The sequence below is a fragment of the Mesoplodon densirostris genome, chromosome 10, assembly GCF_025265405.1.
Source record: "Mesoplodon densirostris isolate mMesDen1 chromosome 10, mMesDen1 primary haplotype, whole genome shotgun sequence".
In the NCBI taxonomy this organism is placed as follows: domain Eukaryota; kingdom Metazoa; phylum Chordata; class Mammalia; order Artiodactyla; family Ziphiidae; genus Mesoplodon; species Mesoplodon densirostris.
Window position 1 is genome coordinate 70,132,226 of NC_082670.1, and position 14,371 is coordinate 70,146,596.

The following is a 14,371-nucleotide window of genomic DNA, read 5'->3' on the forward strand; positions in this document are numbered from 1 at the left end:
AAAAATGGAGGCGCAAAGAGACTGGAAGCTTCTTGCCCAAAAGTAAACAGCAAGTGAGGGGCAGAGCTAGGACCTGAACTTGGACTCTGGCTTCAGGGTCTGTGCCCTGGAACATTTTATAGCATGTCAATCATCAGAGCCAACTTCCCCGGGACCTGTCCCATCTGTCCGGACCCCAGGAGAGCAGAAGATCCACTTTCTGGAGGAGTTCCCATTTGTCTTCTGCGGACACTGTCTAGATCTCTTGTTCCTTGTAGAAAAACTGAGAAGGGCACTTTTGGAGCCCGGGTGCTCCTGTCTTTCCTGGCTCAGCTTCTGGTGCCCGTTCAGGAGGGCCTGAGACGATCCTGAGCTTCCCTTCCTTATTCTTTTTTTTTTTGGCTGCACCGCGTAGCATGAGGGATCTTAGTTCCCCGACCAGGGATCAAACCTGCGCCCCCTGCAGTGGGAGCTCAGAGTCTTAACCACTGGACCACCAGGGAAGTCCCTTGAACCTCCCTTCCTCAGCTCACAGGGCCGGCTACCCAGCTCTCCACCCCACGCTCGATGTCTCAGAGCACAGGGGAGCTTGTCCTGAGGAGCGAGGACTCTGGAGGTCAGGCCGGCTGGGCTGGGCAGCTGCAGGAGGCTGTTCCAGCCCAGGAAGCAGTCAGCTGTGTGGGCCCCACTGGGCCTGAACAGGCTGGGGACAGTGGGGTGCTGGGCTGGAGAGGAGGTCATGGGCCCTGTCACGAGCTCCAGATTCCCCCAGATTTGGACGGCTGTGGGTGCTGTGGGCGATGGAAAGAGCACTAGCCTGGAGTCCAGTCCCAGACCTGCCACGTGTCCCTACCGCAGCCTTGCTGAGCCCCCTTGTCCCTTGCTCTCCTGGGGCCTGGTTGCCCTTCTAAGCAATGGGAGTTGCTATAGTCAGTGTTGCTACACTTGTGTATGTTTGTGTGTGTTTAGAGCCTTTCTTTATTTCTTAAAGAAGACTTCCAAGAACCAGTAAATCAAAGTGATAAGTGTGTGTTGTATTTCCCAGGGAATTAAAATCTCCGCCATCTGAGGAACTCCTGAAGCAGGTACTTGGAGCTCTTCCTGCCATGACTGTATTTTGGGGGCTGGGGGCAGGGCCAGCGTCACGAGTGTGTCACCAGTGCAGTCACACAGGCCCCTGTGCTCAGAAGGGCTTTGTACTTGGTAATGACTTATTCTTTTTTTTTTTTAACATCTTTATTAGAGTATAACTGCTTTACAATGGTGTGTTAGTTTCTGCTTTATAACAACGTGAATCAGCTATACATATACATATATCCCCTTATCTCTTCCCTCTTGCGTCTCCCTCCCTCCCACCCTCCCTATCCCAACCCTCTAGGTGGGATAGCACACCCACCGAAATTATCTCCCTGTGCTTTGCGGCTGCTTCCCACTAGCTATCTATTTTACGTTTGGTAGTGTATATATGTCCATGCCACTCTCTCACTTTGTCGTCGCTTACCCTTCCCCCTCCCCATATCCTCAAGTCCATTCTCTAGTAGGTCTGCGTCTTTATTCCCGTCTTGTCCCTAGGCTCTTCATGACAATTTTTTTTTTTAGATTCCATATATATGTGTTAGCATACGGTATTTGTTTTTCTCTTTCTGACTTACTTCACTCTGTATGACAGACTCTAAGTCCATCCACCTCACTACAAATAACTCAATTTTGTTTCTTTTTATGGCTAAGTAATATTCCATTGTATATATGTGCCACATCTTCTTTATCCATTCATCTGTTGATGGACACTAAGGTTGCTTCCATGTCCTGGCTATTGTAAATAGAGCTTCAGTGAACGTTGTGGTACCTGACTCTTTTTGAATTATGGTTTTCTCAGGGTATATGCCCAGTAGTGGGATTTCTGGGTCATATGATAGTTCTATTTTTCATTTTTTAAGGAACCTCCATACTGTTCTCCATAGTGGCTGTATCAATTTACATTCCCACCAGCAGTGCAAGAGGGTTCCCTTTTCTCTACACCCTCTCCAGCATTTACTGTTTGTAGATTTTTTGATGATGGCCATTCTGACCGGTGTGAGATGATATCTCATTGTAGTTTTGATTTGCATTTCTCTAATGATTAATGACGTTGAGCATTCTTTCATGTGTTTGTTGGCAATCTGTATATCTTCTTTGGAGAAATGTCTATTTAGGTCTTCTGCCCATTTTTGGATTGGGTTGTTTGTTTTTTTGATATTGAGCTGCATGAGCTGCTTGTAAATTTTGGAGATTTGACTTATGCTTGAGGTCTTGAAATTCCCATGATTTTGCACAAGGGGCCCCACATTCTCATTTTGCAGATGATGTAGCCGGTCCTGGCCAGTGGTGACTCCACACTTGTCACAACACAGGAAAGAGGTCCTGGAAGCCATTCTGAGAGAACTTATCTCCCTGGGTACTTGACTCGAAAATGCCTGAGTCCTTGCCCTCAGTCGTGAGCAGTCAGAGGGCAGGGTAGAGCCCAGGAAGGGAAGGAAGAGAGTGGGATTACAGAGCAGAAGGGGACCCCCAGAACAGCCCTTCGGTGCCTCTGGAGGGGCAGTTTCTGCCTTCCCAGGGCATCTATGACCAGATGCATTGACCTTCACTAAGACAAACCAGGCTGTGGGGAGGGACCACAGAGGCACCCAGGAAAGGTGAAGGTGTGTGGGCCTCGTGTGTAGTGCCCCGTCTCACTCCATCCTCCTGGAAGCTGGGGTCCAGATAGGCTTGACCTGCTTCCTGCCTGCAGCACATGGTCTCTTGGAGGCCGACCCTGAGACCCTGGGGTTTGCAGGTCTTTGTTCTGGTAGAAGAAAGAGGGAGGATGTGCCTTCTCAGATGTACCTGAGGCATCCAGAGTCCCCTCTGGGGAGAGGATACCCTCTTAGGCTCTCTGGGGACAGGCCTGGCCTGGGCACCCCAGCTGCCCTCTCTATACCCATGTCCCCGGTAAAATCCCACTCACGGGAATGGTACCCACGCCCACCAGTCTGCTCCATGTCTGGGGCTGGGCCTAAGCCTGATCCTCTTCTGCAAAGCTCAGGCACCTTCCTACTCAGCCTCCACCTGGGCCCAGCTCACCTTGTCACACAGCCCCAGATGCTGCGGAGAGGAGCTGGTTAGGCGTTTGATCGAGGTGGGGTAGCGCTGCCCTCTTGCTAGCTGCTCTCCTTCTCTAAGGCCCGTGCCTGGGAAATCCCAGCCTAGCTGAGGGCTTTCCAGGAGGACATAACCTCCACAGCTCTTTGCTTCACATGAAGTGGTACAAGGGAAAGGAGGAAGCTGACCCTGAGCAGAGGGTCCTGACCTTCATCCCTGACCCAAATTCCCACCCTCACAGCAGCCATGGCTGCCTTCCCTGCTCACTGCAGAGGGCAGGAGGGGGCGCTGAATTCCATCCCCTTGTCCCTGTAGAAGGGCGAGCGTGGTGGGTGAGTCGGGGGCAGTTGATCCACGTCCAGGTCTGTCATTTTTCAGAGGGTGGGAGGGCCTTGTTGGAATGATATTGCCTGTGGGTCTCATTTTACTCATCAGCTGGTCAAATCAGAGAGCTAGTGGGTGTCCCCACAGTTGGGGACACAGCAGCCTAGGGTCCAGTTCTCTTTCCCATGAAGTGTCTGGACAGGAAGGATGGCTGAGAGGAGCAAAGGAGTGGGTGATGTAGGGTCAGGGCTCATACCTGACTTTGTTGGGGTGAAGGGTACATGAGGATTTCTCAAGGACCAGATGTGGAGTCAGGGGCAACCTGCCTGGGGACAAGGGGGGCTGTGGTGTCTTTCCTGAGAAGACCTCCGCTCTGATAGACTATGAGGACTAAACCAGGAAAGACAGATGCTGCAGGCATGGAAGGCAGGACCCCATTACAGGAGGTGCAGTGTGAGGACCTGGCAGAGAACTCTACACGGGATCCAGGGAGGATGGGGAAGGGGACTTCAGTCTGAAGGGTGAGCAAAATGGAAAGGCCCAGAGACAGGAATGCACAGGGAGGGTTTCATAATACCCAGTAACCATGTGTATTGCTAATTATTTTCTACTGTGATCACCTTCTTTTCCTCCCTTGACTTGGGGAAAGGACACAGCTTGACCAAGAGGGCACTGGGGCAACACCTGGACTGTGAAACCAGGTTGCACAGAAGCCCACCCCTCCTTCCTTCTCCAAGGCTGAGTGCGCAACCAGTGCCATCCTTCCCCGTTGCCACCTTCCGAAGTGCCCCAGCCAATTGCCAAGAGTCCCACAGGCCTCCAGTCACATGGCCATTCCATGGGGGACTGGATCAGAATTTACTTCATGGCCTCTGGGCCCCTCTAACACTTTGGCTCATTATCTCTCTCAGCTGTGCTCCCTCCACCCCCGAGCACTGGCCATCCCTGCCTGGTGACTCAACTAGAGCACTGGACACGAAGTCACTTGGGGGCAAATCAGAAGAGACTTCCTGAGGCTGTGGGAGCCAAGAGGAGGAGGTGCCATTTCTGGTTGGAGGTCAGGGAAGCCTTCCCCAGGCAGAAGGGCAGGGCAAGCAGAGGGACCAGGCGCAGAGATGGGGAAGAGCAGGGGGCTCAGCGCTGTCTGAGTGGTTGAGGTGGATGGGGCAGCCTGACACCTGAGGCCTGCAGGGCAGGGGCTGAGGACAGCAGGGAGCATCAGGACCCAGACCCCGATGCCCCTGCCTCAAGGCAGTGGGGGAAATGGCCAAATCAGTGCTTGGCATGAGCCCCTAGACAATGGTGTGGAGGGCGGACAGTGGTCTGGGGAGAGCCTGGAACCAGAGAAAGTGGAGTCTGGAGGCTGTGGCTAAGCTTGAGAGGAGAGAAGACGGTGGTAAGAGCTGGGCCAGGCTGGTGGGAGGCCAGAGGGAGTGTCCTCAAGAGGAAGAAGGAGCAGGTGGGGCTCCCAGGCTTTCGGCTCAGGGCTCCTGAGGCGGCACCCAGCCAACAGCAGTCAACAGCCCAGTGCGGACAACCAGGGGCACTCATGGGAGTCTTGAGCTCAGAGATACAGACCAGTGATGTGTGTCCTTGGTAACTGGTATCTTGAGAAGGGGTGTCCCTAGGAATGTGTGAGGACTGCGAGGAGAAGCAGCCCAGATGAACCTGTGCCAGCCCTGCCTTTTAGGAGGAGGGTCCTTGGAGGAGACCGAGCAGGAGCCACGGGGGAGGCAGGAGGGCACCCAGGAGAGTGGCAGCAGGGGACAATCGGTCAGTTTCTGGAGGAAAGAGGGGCTCCACCGCCTGTGATGATAAAGATAAGGCTTGAGGGACTTCCCTGGTGACGCAGTGGTTAAGAATCCGCCTGCCAATGCAGGGGACACGGGTTCGATCCCTGGCCCGTGAAGATCCCACATGCCACAGAGCAACTAAGTCCACGCACCACAATTACTGAGCCTGCGCTCTAGAGCTCGCGAGCCACAACTACTGAGCCCAGGCGCTGCAACTACTGAAGCCAGTGTGCCTAGAGCCCGTGCTCCACAACAGGAGAAGCCCCCGCAATGAGAAGCGTGCGAACCACAACAAAGAGTAGCCCCCGCTTGCCACAACTAGAGAAAGCCCACACGTAGCCACAAAGACCCACTGCAGCCATAAATAAATAAAATGAAAAAAAAAAGATAAGGCTTGAGCATGGCCTCCAGATTCAGGGAGGGCTGCCCAGTTGCAGTGGCCTTCAGGGTAAGACAGAGCAAAGAAGTGTGGTCAAGGTGTAGATGACCCTTTCTCAGGCCTGGCTGGGGAGAAGCCAGGGCAATAGGCCACGTTTGGTGGGGTCGGGGGAGAGGAAATTTTTTGGCTGATAAAGCAGTGGGGAAGAATCAAGGAGAGGGGACAAATGGAACTCACTGTCTGAGTGCTGAGCGCAGAGCAAAGGATGGTGTGGGCTTTGTGTCTGCCTAGGGACTGGCTGGGTGTGTAAGTCCTTAGCTGTGAGTGGAACTGTCAACAACTCATCAAATGTTAATTGACTGCCTACTGGGTGCCAGGGAGTGCCTAGAACTGGAGATTCAGTAGAGAATACACTTTGTCACCCTGATTCCTGAGGAGGCCAGAGTGTGGAGGCAGAGGGCATGTAAGACAGAACCTAGTCCTCCCTCTCCTGGAGGACTCTACGTTCTTGAGCAACCTTGCCTATGACACTCCCCATGGGCCCCAGGAGAGGCCAAGACGTTGTCAGGGAGATGGAGAAACCATTTCTTCACCTTCCACAAGAGGCTTCCCGCTCCCACTGCCCAGCAATCCCATGAGGCAACAGCAGGGGCTGAGGCAAGTCCAGCTCACAGCCGGGGAGGAGATCAGGGATGGGGCAGGTCAGGAAGACACGTGGTTGGGCCATTGCAACAGGCCCAGGAGGGGCATAAAGGACGGACCTGCATGCTGGGAGGAAGCCGACTTGGGGACCATGGAGACCAAGAGGGCCAGCCTCGCCCTGGGGCGGTGGTCACTGTGGCTACTGCTGCTGGGACTAGTGGTGCCCTCGGCCAGCGCCCGGGCCCTCAGCTACAGGGAAGCTGTGCTCCGTGCTGTGGATCGCCTCAACGAGTGGTCCTCAGAAGCTAATCTCTTCCGCCTCCTGGAGCTGGACCCGCCTCCCAAGGCCGTGAGTCAGGAGGACCCTGGGGAGGGGGCTGTCTCCCACCAGCCCTGGCCACACTGTCACCACCTCTGCTCAGGCTGTACCTCCTGTCAGGGAGGTACTTCTCCCTCTAGGTGGGCTCCCACCTCTTCCAGGAAACCTTCCCAGAGCTGGGTCCCCTCGCAGCATGAGGCTTCCTGCCTTAGCATCTCTGCTGTGGGAACAGGCGCCGTGTACACCCTGTTCAGGCTTAAGGGCCTTCTGGGAGCTCCAGCGATAGAGGGTGGTCACTGGCTCTGCAATGTGGCCTCCCTGCTAAAGTCCCTCTGCTCCTCGTTGTCTCCCTACCAGGGAGGGCTCTGCTCAGTCTCGAGGTTCCAGTAACAAGGTCTTTCCCTGCAGGTGATCCCTGACTTCCTCAGCCCCTCAGAGGTGTAGGTGCTCTCATCAGAGCTGGTGTGAGTTCCGCTCCTGCTCTCTGTGTGCCTGTTAGGCCAGGAGTGGGCTCTGTCCCCTTCCCTGTGCACCCAGCACCAAGCCAGGGGCCAGGCACACAGGAGGGGCTGGAGAGGCTGCCGTCTAGGTGAGGGGCAGGGAGACAGATCAGAGAAGGAAGCATGAACCTCAGCCCAGTCTCCCCACATTGATCCTTGACCAGGACGAGGACCCGGACACCCCAAAGCCTGTGAGCTTCACGGTGAAGGAGACTGTGTGCCCCAGCACGACCCAGAAGCCCCCGGAGCAGTGTGACTTCAAGGAGAATGGGGTGAGGCTGGGGGCTGGGGGCACTGGTGGATGCTTCCCAGGGATGTGAACAGGGGGCTTCCGGGAAGATTTCCAGCCCCTGTGCTGAGTTTGGGAGGTGATGACCCAAGGGTTCCAGTTTGACCTCGAGCCTTCCCTTCCAGCTGGTGAAACAGTGTGTGGGGACAGTCACCCTGGACCCGTCCAAGGACCAATTTGACATAGTCTGTAAGGAGGTGAGTGGCCCCTTCTGTGTTGTGGAGCTGATAATGGGATGGGTTGTGGAACATCCTTTGGACCAAATACCCGTTGCCCCTTCGAGGGCAGAGAAAGGCCCTCCTACCCTGGTCCCTCCTTCACCCGATCCCCAGGTCTCCAGGACTAGCTCTGCCCTCCCTTAGAGCAGTGGTTCTCTAAGTGGGGTCCCACCCGGGAACTTGACAGAAAGGCAGATTCCCAGGCCCCTCTCAGACCTCTGGAATCAGACTCTGGTGTGGGTCCCAGCCATTTGTGTTTTTACGAGGCCTCCAGGGGATTCTGACTGCTGAATGTGAGAGGCACTGACTGGAATAATGTGCTTTCAGCCCCTACTCCCGTCCAGCTTTGCTGGGATGGGCTTGTGATCCTGGGAAGACCCTTGCCATCTGTGGGCCTCAGTTCCCCCATATGCCTGAGGCTGTAGGGGTTTGACCACATGCTCCAAAGGTCACAGCTTAAGGGTGAACAGGGCCCAGTGCTCCTGGTGTGTCCGTTAGGGGGTTGTTCATGTGGGGAGGGAGGGGTCTCGTCTTGACCCCTGCCTAGTCACAAAAGAAATAAATTTCATTGTGGTTCACAGCTTCAGAGTGTCAGGAGAATTCGTATCCGGCCTCCACGTTTGCCAAGGCCAAGGCCACGCCCGTGGGTCCCGCCAAGGTTCCCCTTTCCAAGGATTCCCGGAAAACGGTGAAGGATTGCCTGATGTCACACCCATTAAGGGCTTTTGGTGAACCCTGAGCCCAGGGAAGAGTCCTAAGGGTCTGATATGTTCTGGCTCAGACTTCTGGACGGTGAAAAATAAATTCTTGTGAAAACAACTTCCTCCAGGCTTCAATTTCAATTTTCTCATTCTTACCACTTACTGGGACCAAGTCCTTACCTCTGGGATGCCTCCTCTGTATGTGTGTGTGTGTGTGTGTGTGTGTGTGTGTGTTTGTGTGTGTGTGAGAGAGAGACAGAGAGACAGAGAGAAAGAGAGAGACAGAGAGACAGAGAGAGAGAGAGAGAGAGAGATCACTCCTGAAAACACAGTCATGGGGGAGGCCGCTGTTCCTTCCAGGAGGGCATGGGGAGAGGCAACAGGGCCAAGAGGTCCAGCACAGCGTCTCCATTCTCGGGTCCCTCCCGTGCCCTTCACACGCCTCTGCCCTCCTCCTCCAACACCCAGTAAGGACTTAAGGAGACCTGCTCTGTGTGCAGTGCTGGTGGGGCTGCTGTCCCTGCTCACATGGAGGTGACAGTCCAGAGGGGCCAGACATTTGTTAAACACTCACAGAGACGCAACGCAGTTCAGTCTTAGGGCTAAGCCTGCAGGTACAATGCCCATAGTGTTCCACTTCTCCTTGACAATCTGAAGTCTGGAAAAGCCTACCCCTCCTGGCTTTTCCTCTGGCATTGAACACATCACTGTTTCTTTAGCTGGGTCCAAGATTTCAGTGGTGGGCTTGTGTTTAGGAAATTACCTGCTACAAAAATATGCAGCCTTAAAAAGAAGCATCCTGAGATGTAGAGAACAAACCTATGGACACCAAGGGGGAAAGTGACGGGAGAGGGTTGTGGTCGTGGTGGTGGGATAAACTGGGAGATTGGGATTGACATATATACACTAATATGTATAAAATGGATAACTAATAAGAATCTGCTGTATAAAAAAATAAATAAAATAAAATTCAAAAAAAAAGAAGCATCCTGCTCATCAGGGTGGAGAGCTCTGCATGAATGTGAAAGACACACAGAGTGACACATGGGTCACATCTCTGTGTGCCTGGGTGTTTCAGACACTATGCACATCCTGCCCCCTCCCCATTCTCTAGCTGACCTTTGCTCTGGGGCAGGCTGGAAACACTGGGGATTCTGAACGCAGGGAGCAGCCTCAACCAACCATTGGGGGGACTTGGTGGAAAAATACCTCCTCTTCCTCACTCCTTGGGGGGCCCACTCCCAGACATGTCACACCTCCCCCTGAGGTCCCCAGCTGGCTTGGGCCCCTGTCGCCCACTTCTGTGACCTGTTCATTGACACGTCCTCTTCTGACTCAGGTCCTGCCCTGTCTCCCTTCTCTACACTCGTGCTGACGCTTTCTGCAATCACCTCCCAAACAAACTACTTCCACTAAATGCTTGTCTTAGGTCTGCTTGTGGGCCAACCTGTACCAAGACACAGATTCCCCTCTCTGAGAGGGACAGAGGACAGGATCTCACAGAGCCTTTACTTTGTGACCTGTCAGGCTTGTCTCCTCTTGGTGAGCAGGTGGGGCTGATCTCAGGCAGGTTAGAGGAACCTCATGCTTCTCACTCTACATCAACGCAAGTTGGGGGAGGAAACTTTACAGAGGAAACCCAGGGGGCTGTGTTGTGTCTGTGCCAGAGGCTACAGGCTTGCCAGAGCCAGTTGTTAAATGGTCAGGATTTTCCGAGCTGGTTGTTAAACTCTTGGTAGCTTGAAATCGGCCTTTATGGAAATACTTACACCATGGAAATCAGCAAATGCTTCATGTCAGGCCCATCACAGCTGGCACATCCCTGCCCAACCTGAGAGAGGGATCACTCATCAGGATGATATGGGTCTGTGCTGGTCACATCTGTTTCCAATTTCCTCCCATGACTGCCCATCCTGCTACCATGGCAACCCTTTTCTATCCTCAGCCCTGACTTGTCCTTTCCTATTTTACATCGGTGTTGGCCAGATGTGCCTTGCCATGACGAGGCCCTCAACATGCATATGTGACCACTGATAGTGGAAAGGGTTGGATGCTTACATTGTTTTCATCTCCACCCTTGACCAGGGAGCCAATGTGGTCCCTGGCAAGGAGGTCTGCAGGCCTTGTCGTGCTTTCTAAAGTGATTGGCTGGTGAGAGTGTCTGCTGTGTGACCACTAGGCCCCTTACCCGTGAAAGAACAAGTATCAGACCCTTCCATAAATGGCTTTGAGCATCAGGCCAGGGCAGTGGCCAACAGAGGAGGGAAGAGAGAATGGAAGGAGGGTTGCCCAAGAGGCTGGCAGAGTGCGGGGCTGACTGGGATGGTGTTACTGCAGACAGGATGAGGCAGGTTGATTCCCTGACAGGCTGGACAATGCGGCGGGAGGGGTGGGGAACTTCCAGAGTGCATGGTCACGGTCTGTTCAGTGTCCTGGTGTAGGTATGTGATGCGTGTGGGGGGAGATGAAAGTTCAGTTTTGACCAGGTTGGCTCTTAGGTGCCAAGGGGATGCTAGTCCCTGGGTGGGGCACTGGGCAGTAGGTGCTGTGAGTGCCCTGCCCAGATCCCCCTCACTGGGTGGCTGCCCCCTGTCCCCCAGCTGTTTGAAATGTGCAATACAGATGCTAATGGCTCACAGGTGCCCCCTTCACAGCTGCCTTCATAGCCTCCCAGGAGATGCCTGGGGGGTTGTGTCCCCTCTGCCCTCAGCCTGTGGATGGGGACTGACTATGAGGGGACATCAAAGCCCAGCCCCTGCCTCAGTCAGTCCTAAAGCAGGGGCTCCAGGCTTTTGTGGGTGAGGCTGAAGCTCGTCTCAGGGTAGAGCACATCCCTGCTCAGCTCCTTCCTCTGCCCTCTCCTGCTCCCCTCCGCCTCCCTCCTCCTGACAACACCCCTCAATAAATCAGGTGCCTCTCACTTCCCAGCTGAGGCCCTGCTTCTAGGGAACGTGGCCTGTGATGGTGGCGGAGCTGTGCAGAGTTCATCCACTCGTCCCAGGTGGGTCAGGTGCGGGGCCTGATGTGGAGAGAAGAGAGAAGAGCCTGAGGCATCCAGGGTGGTGGTGCAGGAGGGGAGTGGGGTGGGCGTGGTGCTGTAAGCCAAGGGACATTGAGGATTTTTACAAAGTGGTCAGGGTAGGACAGGAACCCACGAGGCCCAGGGAGATGACTCTTAATATTTTCCTATTGTTTGTGCAGATGTGAAGGCCACTAACTTCAGTGGGGGGCAGCACAGAAGCCACACACAGCGAGTGGAGGAGAGCAAGAGGTAAGGAAGAGGGAGGGAATGAGTGAGGACAAGGAGGGGCTTCTCCATCCCCCAGACCCCTGCTGTGCCAAGGAGGGAATCTGGGCTGTAATCAGGCAAGGTCCTTGTGGACCCTGCCCTTGAGCCCCACCAGTGAGGTCTCAGGAGTTAGTCTGGGGGCTCCCGAGACGGGACAGGGCACTCCAGGTCAGTCTCAGTGGGGCAGAGGGAGAGAATTCTGAGGGGTCTAGATATCTGAATGTAATTGCTCTCCTGCCTGTGTGGCCCTGAGCAGGAGAATTGATCTTTCTGGGCCTCTGTCTCTCTATCTGTAATTGGGAACAACATCATCTCCTTTAAGGGGTTGGTCTGTCATTTAGGTAGAGAAGGAAGTTCAAGGACCTCATAGGGGCCGAATGTGAATCTCAGAGGGTGAGAGAGTCAAGGAGACCAAAGTTAGAGTGTGTTAGTCTCAGGGCACAGTGCCGGCTCGTCTGTCAGTGCAGGGACCCAGAGAGACACTTGGAATCCCTATCAGAGCAGGAGGAGATGAATTAAGTGCAGTCTGTGCACACAGCGGACTTCCCTGAGGGCACCAACCTGGCCCCTCTGCACTAGCCTTTCCCATGTGGCCATTAGAAGGTAGCAGCTGGCACAGTAGGACGGGGTACCCTCCAGACCGCCTGTGCTCTGACTCAGCAATGCCCCTGCCAGTCAGAGCCCAGAAGTCTCGTCCCTCGGCCCCCATGGTCTCTCTAGCCTCAGCCCGAGGGTGAGGGCTGCCCTGGTTCCTGGGGTCCTACTTGCAGCCCCCTGTTCTCCTGTGTGTCACTCTGCCTCTGTGCCACCCCAGCCAGAGCAGGGTAGGACGCTGGCAGGGGAGACAGAGGGCTACATTGTCACTTTCATGGGCCCTAGGCACTTTCACCTTCACTCATTCATCCACAGAAAAGTATTAAAAATTACATTTTATAACTGCATTCGTACAAAGTTGAATACGATCGTGGCTAGATATAATGTTATATATTCATTGTTATTAGAGTCATGTTAATATTCTGTTCATAAAAGGAATTAAAATTAAAATATTTTTGTGTGTCCCAAGAAGTATCATGGTCCGAAGGTACAGTGCCTACTCTACCTAATGGAAGAGTTGGTCCCTGGGGAGGTGGTTTTTCTGGTAGCAGCGCAGGCGCCCTGGCAGGGAAGTAAATGCTGCTGCTGCCTAACGAGACTAGGCACTTGCAGGTGTTGCTCTGAGATCGCCCCCGCTGGCCATCTCTGGGTACTGCAGGGCAAGCTTGAGGGCTCACGGAGACCTCCAAGGGGGGACTGCCTGCGGTTTTTTCTGCCCTGGTGTCTTGGCAGGCAGCAGGCTAGCAGCTGGGGTTCCCCTGTGGACTCGATCTTCTATTCGTGATTCTTTTGAATCTCAGCTCTATTGAATGAGATTTTGTGAAACTAGACTCTCCACTCTTCGAAGCACTGGCAACATTACTTAACTGTCGGTAAAACGGAGAACTAGCTGTTGCTTAGAACACAGACTTATTCCGTGCTGTCACAGAGAAGGAAACCAAAACATAGAGAAGTTATCTAAAGCTAAGGTGGTAGATACAGCTGTCTTCCTTAGCCTCATAGAATTCTATTTGTATTTCTTATGATTAGGGGTAGCCTCTTATATAACTACAGAGCAACTATCAACTCTATACATTTACATGGATACAGTACTTTTTCCTATATGTCAGATGATATAATCATGTGCTTTACAGAGTTTCTCACCTGCAGTACAGGTTCCTGCCCAGGGTCAGGTGTGTCAGGAAGCTGTCAGGTCTCATTTGCCTCCTTTAATCTGGAACATTTCCATAGGCTTTTGCCTCCTTTTATTCTCCAAAAGGTTTCTGTGTTTCTGTGTGTGTGTGGATGGGGGGTTGGATTGTTGGGTGTTAAAATGTCAGGGTGTATGTATGTGTTGGAAGTGTTGTGCATTGTGTTTGTGAGAGTATTGGTATGTTGTGTTCCTAGGTGTGTGAGAGTGTGTGGGGGGGTTTGAGTGTAGTTTGTGTGTATGTGAGGTTGTATAGAATGAATGTTGGTGTGAGTTTGTGGGTATATGTGTAGGTGTCAGGGTGTGTCTGAAATGTGTATGTGGGATGTGTGTCTGGGTGTGTATGGGTTTGTGGGGGATTTATGAGTGTGGGATGTTTCTTCTGTGTGGGGATATATCAGTAGAGTTGAGTATGGGGATTTCTAAACTGTGTGTGTGGATGTGTGTGTATGAAGAGTGTATAAAGTGTGTGTGTGTATGTGTACTTCAGGGGTATGTATGTGTATGTATGGCTGGGCATTCATGTGTGTGCATGGGTGTTGTGAGTGGGCATGTGCAGGTTTATATGTGAGTGTAGGGGTATAGTGTCAGTGTGGTTGTGTGGGTGTTTGCGGCAGTGTGTTTGTGTACATTTATGTACATGAAAATTTTATTTATTCTGTTTAATTTACAAAAATTAGATTAATACTGGTTAAAATATGGTTTAAGCAACATAAAAGGAAATAATGTTTTATTGACTCATTATTTCCAAGAGAAGCGTGCAACTATAGCAAGGTCTTAGGGGCAAGAATTAGACCGAAGAGTAGAAGCAGGTTACAAATAAAAGGAACGTAACGCTTATGCAATCCCTCAATGTTGTTAACTTTAAAAATTTCAAAAACATTTTAGTTGGTAATAATTTACAGAAAAGTAGAAAATGTACAAAAAAACTTTCATATTCTCTATTCCCAGGGTCACCTACATTTTGCCTAAATTGTTTGTTTCTCTCTTTCTCTTTCCCTCCCTCTCTCTTCCTCCCTCTCTGTCTCTGTCTCT

The 14,371-nt window shown here is 52.8% G+C and overlaps 1 protein-coding gene across 1 annotated transcript; it reads left to right on the forward strand.

The window, feature by feature from the left end:
• Window positions 1-546: 546 nt before the first annotated feature.
• On the forward strand, window positions 547-8,255 carry LOC132497948 (uncharacterized). Its single transcript, XM_060111480.1, has 8 exons — window positions 547-763; window positions 3,039-3,141; window positions 3,415-3,431; window positions 5,114-5,196; window positions 6,092-6,586; window positions 7,221-7,328; window positions 7,471-7,542; window positions 8,145-8,255. Exons 1-8 carry the CDS (start codon window positions 547-549, stop codon window positions 8,253-8,255), a joined length of 1,206 nt encoding a protein of 401 aa, XP_059967463.1.
• The last annotated feature ends 6,116 nt before the right edge of the window (window positions 8,256-14,371 follow it).